The following is a 9,052-nucleotide window of genomic DNA, read 5'->3' as shown; positions in this document are numbered from 1 at the left end:
AAACGTCACAGATGGTCCCTGTGGTTTCAAAACTTTTAACATTTGGGCCTTTTCGCTAACTTCGTTAGCTTTTGGCCGTTAAGTGAAGGGCAATTATGTCATTTCACTTCCACAAGGACCATTTATGAAGTTTTACCTTATTTTTTTTAAAAAAAAGAAAAAATATATAACTATTTAATATTAAAGGGTCCCACCCCTCTCTCTCTCTCTCACACACACCATCTTCTCTCTCTCTCTATCTATCTATCTCTCTCTATCTCTCTCTCTCTCTCTCCAGATCTTGTATGGATGGATGAGTGAACAATGTTTGACTGAAAAAGTCAAAATTGGATCGAGACCTTTCTTAATTGCTCCATACACCATCTATACTTCTTCCACCCTCCTTCTCACATCTGGTTCCGGTTCTTCTGCCAATGGAAACCATCGATTACCACTTGCACCAAATAATAATCGTACCTGAAATCATTGGTCAAAACCATATATGAAATCAAGCTATCAAACCTGAAATCAAAGCTCAAAACCATACCAAAATAATACATGGAATCAAAGCTTGGAACCGAACCTTATAATCAAAATCGTAACAAAAAACAATACACATCCAAACCACAGAAGATGAAACTCGCTTGACACTTTGATGAATATCCTCTCTCTTATCTTAATCTCATGAGCTATTCAGCAACAAAGACGAAAGAAAACAACTTATATGATGAACTTGAAGAATTACACATGTCTTCCACTTCGTTCAAGAATTTCATGAGAAGCAAACCATTAACCAAAACAAAACACCAAATATACACCATCAATAATCAATAGACCAATCGACATACTAAATCTGAGCTATGGTTCTCACCTTGCTGATTTTAGGGACAACCGATTTGGGCATGTGAAATCTGTGGGATTATTTGCCCTAAACACGAGAATACTCGTGTCCTGGTTCGTGGAATCTCATATTGCCGATTTTGACCCAATTGAGAATTCCTTGTTTGTTTGACTCGAATAGAGAAGAGAAAGAGGGATTAGGGTACAGTGAGATGTAGTGGAAGTTATCGATTTCCACCATCTTCTTCACTAGCCAATTTTGTTGGTGGCCTTCCAGGAGTAACCTGCATCTTCCCCTGTTCCTTCCTATGGCTAATGTCATCGATCAAAAATCACTGAAGGAGAAATTCGAGTAGGGTAATCGAACGAGGGGGATGATTAATCGTGAGAGAGAGAGGGTGGGGCCCTTTAATTAAATAATTATATTTTTTTTCTTTTTTTTTTAAATAGAGAAAACCTCATAAATGGTCCCTGTGTACTGAAATGACGAAAATGCCCTTCACTTAACGGTAGAAAGCTGACGGAGTTAGGCGGAAGGACCATTTGTTAAAAGTTTTGAAATCACAGGGACCATCCGTGATGTTTTTTGAACTTAGGGACTAAACTTGATATTTTCGGAAACCACATGGACCATTTTTGAAGTTTTGTCATATATATATATATATATATATATATATATATATATATATATATATATATATATATATATATATATATATATATATATATATATATATATATAATCTCAAATTTATGTGGATAGGCCAAGGCACACTCTTGCACCTCCAGGGCGTAACTACGCAGTTACGCCCCTGGTCTAATAACTATTAAGGTTCTAAATAACGTAAGGCGTAACTTAGCGGCAATGTCAAGCCTCAAGCTTTCTAAGCCTTGGCGAGCCACGTCGTTTGTAAGGCGTGACTTAAGGTGATAATTTTTGGATATAATTAATATTTTTATATGTATTTTCAACTATTATTCTATTTTATACACATATATGAGTTAAGGCGGCGTTTTGGTAAAGCTTGGCGGCATGCACAAGCCTTGGAGCCATGGCACGCCATGGTGAAGCCATGACAAGCATTTTAGAACCTTGATAACTATACACAAAACTTGTCAGTTTAGATATTCATTTTGCTAGAGAGAAGGTCCACATTGGCAATGTTTGTATTCTTCACATCCCTTTTAAGAGTAAACATATTTACAAAAGGATTACCGTGATATATTTTTATATGATTCAAAGATAACCTACTATATTTAACCAGAGGGTTTTGGAGATACATATATTTAGTTTCCTAGAATCCTTAGATTTCCATGTATATATTTTTTTTGTATATATCTATATTTAAATTGGGTTTATTGTGGCAAAGTTTTGCGAGTATAGAGAGAGGATTCGTCTTTTGGGCGTCATGCTAATACACTAAAATACACCACATACCTTTATTGACCAACTTCTACTTAAAACCCCAAGACTCGAATACTAAGGTTGCGTTTAGTTACAGAAAAACAATTTTCATTTTTCGTTCTTCGTTTTCCCTTTTTAGTTTTCATCACCCGTTTTCATTTTTCATTGGAAAATTTAGAAAATGTTTTTAGTTAAAACTTATTCATTATTCATTTTCAGTTTTAGAAAATTAAAAAACGTGTTTAGATATGTATATTTCTATAGGTTTTCATTTTTAAAAAACGGTACCAGTGGTAGGGTGGGGGTGGGAGCAGCGGCGGGGGGCAGTGGTGGTTTCGATGATGGCGACGGTGGTGGTAGTGGTAGAGGCTGTGGTGATGACAGGCAGTGGTGGCGGCGGCGACAATTGTGGTAGAGGTGGTGATGGTGGCGGCGGTGATGGTGATGCTGGTGATGGGGGTAGTGGTGGTGGTGATGGTGATGATAGGTCGGTGATTGTAGTAGTGGTGTTGGGTGGATGTGTGTGCTTGTGGGGGTGTAGGTGGGGGTGGGGGTTGGGGTAGGTGTCTGTTTGTGTGTGTGTGTGTATGTGTGTGTTTGTGGGGGTGAGGGTGGTTGTGTGTTTGTGGTTGTATGTGTGTGTGTGTGTGTGTGTTTGTGGGGGTGTGGATTGAGGTTGGGGTAGGTGTGTATTTGTGTGTGTGTGTGTGTGTGTTTGTGTTTGTGGTAGGGGTGAGCACCGGAACAGGGTACCCGCTTTCATAATCGGAACCGCCTTAAGCGGTTCTGGTTCCGGTTCTTAAAGTTTTGGAAACGCATAAGCGGTTCCGGTTCCGGTTCTCATTTTTTGGAACCGTTACCCGCTGGGTACCCGTCGGAACCAGAATAGTTAATTGTGCACAACACATGATCTGTGTAGGATATTAATTAGTTTTATATTTCATGCTTACTGTAACCGAGTATTTGCAATCAAAGGAACTTTAACATCTCACATAATATATATATATATATATATATATATATATATATATATATATATATATATATATATATAACACATAACAAATAGTTAATTGTGCACAACACATGATCTGTATAGGATATTAATTAGTTTTATATTTCATGCTTACTGTAACCGAGTATTTGCAATCAAAGGAACTTTAACATCTCACATAATATATATATATATATATATATATATATATATATATATATATATATATATGTAAGCAACCGAGTATTTGCAATCAAAGGAACTTTAACATCTCATATAATATATATATATATATATATATATATATATATATATATATATATATATATATTATGTGAGATGTTAAAGTTCCTTTGATTGCAAATACTCGGTTACAGTAAGCATGAAATATAAAACTAATTAATATCCTATACAGATCATGTGTTGTGCACAATTAACTATTTGTTATGTGTTGTAGATTCTGAAGCAATTTTTGTATATCAAGAGATGAGCATCACATATATATATTTATAAACTATAAAAGCAATGTTATGTAATTTAACATGTGCATATCGAAGGTATGTTTTTTTTTTAAACAATATGATATAATATTTATAATTTATAACGTAAGCCATGATCTTGTATTTTTTTGTATAATGTCATTGTTTTTTATGTTTTTTTAATTAGACATCGGGTACCTAGAACCGGAACCGGTTCCGGCGGTTCCGGGAACGGTTCCAAATCTTTAGGAACCGATGTAACCGGTTCCGGTTCCAATTCCAATATGATAAGAACCGCCGGTTCCGGTTCCGGTTTCGGTTCCAGTAAATTTGGCCGTACCTGCTTGTGCTCATCCCTAGTTTGTGGGGGTGGCTTGGGAGTGGGTGGGTGTGGGTAGGTAGGGGTGTGGTGGGTTGGAGGTGTTAAGGTGGGGGTAGGTAGATGTGAGAGTGAGTGTGTGTTTATATTTTAGAAAAATTTTAGAATTACAAAAATATGGAAAACAATGATTATTGATTTTCCAAAAATTTCCAACTTCTTTGTAATTTTAGAAAACGGAAAATTTTCATTTTTCGTGAAAAATAGACGAACCAAACGTGTTTTTAAATTGATTTTTTTTTCCCGGAAAACGGTCCATTTTTCCGCAACTAAACGCAACCTAAACTTTCTATATTGAAAAAAACCGATGCCTTATCCGGTATGACACTAAGAGAGCTGGGTATGGGCAACGCCCCAAAGGGCGTTATTGTGTGTTATAACACGTGAACACCGCCCCCCTTCCTCGTTATCAGGAGTTATTAGCCTGCGCGTTGCTCCCCGTTACCACCATAACATTTTATAACGTTGTTTTTTGTCTTTTTCCCAATAAAGTCGGTGTGGGCGTTGCCCACACCTACCGGTCTAAATAATTAATTGGTTTATGTCTATATATGTGAAAGTCGTAAACCCTAAACCAATAATTGATCCAAACCTAATAATATCTTCTTTAATGTAAAAAGTAGTATAAAAATGAACATGAAAGAGAAAAAGAGTCTTTATCCCCGTCACTTTCATCCCCACCACATTCTCTCACTTCCTTTATTTTTTTTTTTGTTTCTTCTCCAAATTCGTTACCTTAATGTTTAAGACATATGTGTGTGATAAAAGTGAATGCGTAAGCTTCCATGTAAGAACCATTCAAAACTTTTTACACCCTTGTCCTCATTAATTTTTTTCTCTCATTTTCCAAATTTGTTATTATTTTCTTAAAAAAAATTAAATTGTTTTCTACTTTTTATGCCTACAAATGTTCCTACCCAATAAAATTATCACAAGTGTCATCATTCCATATTTTTTTTAACTAACTAATTAAGGCTATATTAGGAATATATCAAATAAAATTAAATTGAATGGTGATTTGTCATAATTTTAATGGGTAGGAATAAATGTAGGCATAAAAGGTAGCATGTAATTTAATTTCTCTTTTCTTAAATCTTATTTAAATATGATAAAAAAGAAGAAAATAAACAGGGCCTAAGTTACCTTTACAACAAAAGATCTAAACAAATTATTATTAAACTTGGTAAACCACATATTTTGAGGCCACCAAGAAAGAAAAAAAAAAAAAAAAAAAAAAAAGGCACATCAATAAGGCGCGGTGGCAGTGAGAGTCCGATGTCTGGGATCTGTAAGAATTGTTTGTACGTTGACAAAGCCGGCATCCTTCACGGTTTTTTCCAAATCGAGTAAGTAGTATTCATCCAGAAAAGGCTCTGTGCTCTTCATTAAAGTAAATAGAACCGGCGATAATTGCTATAAACATATATCAAATCAATGATTTTAGTTACTAACACACTTCTACAAAATTATATCATTGAAACTTTTTTTTTTTTTTTTTTGCATGTTAGGATATTTTAAGTTGAAAAATTACCCCATTATGGTCGTGAATATTGATATTTTATTTTCTTGATATGGATCTAATTGGTAGAATGTTCAAAGCACAATGTTGTGATAGGAAGAAGTGAAAGTATGGTTTTATAGTAAGCAAACCAATGAAAGTAAGGAGTTGTTATGATATTTACTGGTCTCAATCTATCAGATTCAAATTGTTTGATACTACAATTAGAAACTTCTGATTTGGTCTTATAGCCTCTGATATACCTCTTACTGGTTTGATAAGAGGCACATCTGACTCAATCAGGACTCAAACAGAAACTATCAAACATTACCGAAGTTGCTATTATTTATTTATTTTTTTAAATTTAACCCATTTTATTAAAATCATGAAACTCTATAAAACCATGTCATTAAAAAATAAATAATTAAAGTTAGGTTATATTAGCAAGTTTTCATTCTTCCATAATGGAATACGAATACCTGAAGTTTCTTGGACTTTGGCTGCAAAAGGAAGACATGCTATAATGTTAGATTATGACATCGGAATGGAAAGCTACATCGGAATGGGAATTGAATTACCGAGTTATCAGTCACAACAAAAGTCCCTCCAGGGCGAAGCAGCCTAAATGCTTCCTTTGCTAAATTTACTGTAGCTCTTGCTGGGCATTCGTGAAGCTGCGAAGTGTTTTGAATTTTTGATGAATTATTTTACTTTTCACATTGGTATGGCAATAAAATATGATTTGGATTTTTTTGAAGTAATTATCAAAGGAGACGTAATTACCACATAAGAAATTGAAACAATGTCGAATGATTGTGAATCCAAGCCTGTGTTTTCACCATTTGCATGTATCCACTCAAATGAATTTGATTTTTGGGGGTTTATTTTTTCCTTGTATATAGCAACAGCTAGGAAGTATGGTGATAGATCCAGACCCTGTGAGACATGACATGAAATAAAAAAAATATAAGTAATGTCAAATGGCTGATGACCTTTATTTCTTAGGAAAACTCCATAAAAGTCCTTATATTTTGGCCTCATAATCGATTTAGTCCTTGTATATATTTTTTATTTAATTAAGTCCCAAAACCCGGCAATTGTATTCATTTTGACCCTTTTACCTGGTCAAGGTCATTCCACTTTCAAAACTCACACTTAGATTTTAAATTTTATTATAAATTTGGTCAAAAATTTACACTTTTGACCCAAATTTCAATTTTTATTACGAACTCATCATAAATTTAGTTTTTTATAAAAACAATTTGTATACAAATGCTTTTATTATAAAATAGGTGTTAGAATTCGTAACAAAATTTTGAAATCTGGGCCAAAAGTGTAAATTTTGGACCAAAATTGTAATAAAACTTAAAATCTTGGACAAAAGTGTAAATTTTGAAAGTGGAATGACCTGTTGACCGGGTAAAAGGGTCAAAATGAATACAATTGCCGGTTTTTGGGACTTAATTAAATAAAAAAAATATACAAAGACTAAATCGATTATGAGGCCAAAATATAAGGACTTTTATGGAGTTTTCCATTATTTCTACTTGGTTTATCAATGTCAATGGATTTGGAATGTAAAGAATTATAAATGATCATGGAAAGGTGAATTCCATCATTCCATGAATAATGGAACTTGAAGGATTCCGATGGGAATTGAATTTTGTCCATTTGGCAACCAACAATGTCATGGAATGGAATCTTGAATTCCAATTCCGCCGGAATCCGCAAACACAATTATCGCGACGGAGGAATTAGAAGGTCGTACTTACAGTTAATTTAGCAGATGGAAATTTATCAGCAAGAAACCTTGTGCTGACACCTACAGAACATCCAATGTCAAGAATGTCTTTAATTTCCAAGTTTCCAGAATACTGTTGATGGTGTTTTTCAATAGCATTAAGCCAATTTCCACGAACTATTTCATTTGCTTCATCAAGTGAAGAAGCATCAGGTATTGCTCTCCTCACCATTGACATTGTTGCAGCCTCAGCTTCTGCAGCAGCCTAATTATAAACAAGATTTGATGTGTTTCTATTACAATTTACAACATTATAGTTTCAGTTTATATCTTATTTAGGCATTTTTCTTTGATATGTTTACCCAATTCATGAGGACAATGTACATTCAAAAACCTATGCAATCTTTTTTCCAGAAAAATGAGAGAATGTTTACCAGCCAAGATAGGTTGCCTTCATCATATGCATGGAAAGGACTGAGATAATCTGTTCCAAAAGTTCAACCATTAAATTTATCATAAACCTGTTAACATTTTACATTTAGTCGCTAAATCTACAAACATCTGATTCTAAAGGAAAGGGGAGAGAAATTTACAGTCAGGGTAGACTATGGAGGGATTCTCGATGCTCTCCATTTCCTTATAAACATCTGATTCTAAAATCTCCTTCGTCATTTCTCGCCATGGTACGTTGGTTTTCTCAGCAGTACTGTAAAAAGTATAATGCCACCAGTTAGTGAACTTACTAATCACAATAGACTCAATAACATGTAGAATTAAGGAAAATATGAACTTCTGATCCACGAATACTAATACTACGATAGGAAATCAAGATGTGGCAGCAGAATTTGGTTTGCACCTGATGAGAACTTGTCTGGCACCAAGTTTGAGAACAGAATAAAGAGGTTTGAATGAAATTAGGGCACCAACAAGGCGAGAAAGAGGGGTTTGACCTGTCCAATTAGGCCTTTCTAGTTCCCCTTCTTCGTACGACGCCAATTGACCCCCTGCTCCTCCACCGCTTGACGCCGTCATCCGGATAATCATGGCGGATTTTCTCGTCGTTTGTTGAATTATCCTTGTTTTGTAAAACTGATAATGGCTGCCGCACTTCGATGCTGGGAGCACGCAGAGGGCCATTAACACGAGCTCTGTTGTTGAAGATGACGGTTATGGTTGTCGTAGCAGGTCAAAGCATTTTTGTGTTATATTGCACAATCTCCCGAAATCTTGTTTAGCCACTCACTAGGTGACACGTCAGGTTCAGGAAGGGGTCAACTTCGTCAATGTTCACCAGTTTCTTCTAATCCAGCAGTGGTGCCACTTATGACAGTCCATGTCCTTTTTTTTTTCTTCATTTTCTACGCTATCTTGTATTTTTTGCTACACTTTTTTTTCCTCAATTTAAATTTAATATTTTTTAAATATTCTTTAATTGCAACAAAATAAAATAACAGCAATAAATAAATTATTTTTGCCGAGTATCAATGACATTTTCAGATAAAAAATAAAATAAAATATATTGATTATATTTTATGAACTTTGTAAAGCAAAATTAAATTTTTTTGGGTATAATAATAATAATAAACTTATATAGAATACATTTATTTGAATTAATAAATATATTAAATATTAAAAGGAATAAATGGAACGTAACATTTTATAAAAGTTGAAGGGTAAATATAATATTTCACATTTTAATTTTGGGATAGAAAGTGTAGCAAAGGAGAATTTCGACTT

The 9,052-nt window shown here is 34.3% G+C and overlaps 1 protein-coding gene across 1 annotated transcript; it reads right to left on the bottom strand.

Moving 5' to 3' along the window:
* Positions 1-5,196: 5,196 nt before the first annotated feature.
* On the bottom strand, positions 5,197-8,532 carry LOC145129380 (uncharacterized). Its single transcript, XM_079064073.1, has 8 exons — positions 8,172-8,532; positions 7,909-8,021; positions 7,750-7,799; positions 7,347-7,580; positions 6,358-6,510; positions 6,153-6,248; positions 6,054-6,074; positions 5,197-5,489 (listed from the first exon to the last, which is right to left on the bottom strand). Exons 1-8 carry the CDS (start codon positions 8,450-8,452, stop codon positions 5,322-5,324), a joined length of 1,116 nt encoding a protein of 371 aa, XP_078920199.1. The 5' UTR covers positions 8,453-8,532; the 3' UTR covers positions 5,197-5,321.
* Positions 8,533-9,052: the final 520 nt, after the last annotated feature.

This window comes from Lactuca virosa, chromosome 8 (genome assembly GCF_052849685.1).
Source record: "Lactuca virosa cultivar CGN04683 chromosome 8, Lactuca_virosa_CGN04683_v6, whole genome shotgun sequence".
Taxonomy (NCBI): Eukaryota; Viridiplantae; Streptophyta; class Magnoliopsida; order Asterales; family Asteraceae; genus Lactuca; species Lactuca virosa.
Note: the sequence above shows the minus strand (reverse complement) of the source record. Positions and strands in the feature narration are given on the sequence as shown.

Coding starts and splice junctions, on each gene's coding strand:
- LOC145129380 (XM_079064073.1), bottom strand. CDS start 8,452: ATGGCCCTCTGCGTGCTCCCAGCATCGAAGTGCGGCAGCCATTATCAG. Junction 7,800..7,908: donor CTCCATAGTCTACCCTGACT/GTAAATTTCTCT, acceptor CTTTTGGAACAG/ATTATCTCAGTCCTTTCCAT. Junction 6,075..6,152: donor TTGTTGTGACTGATAACTCG/GTAATTCAATTC, acceptor TTCCTTTTGCAG/CCAAAGTCCAAGAAACTTCA.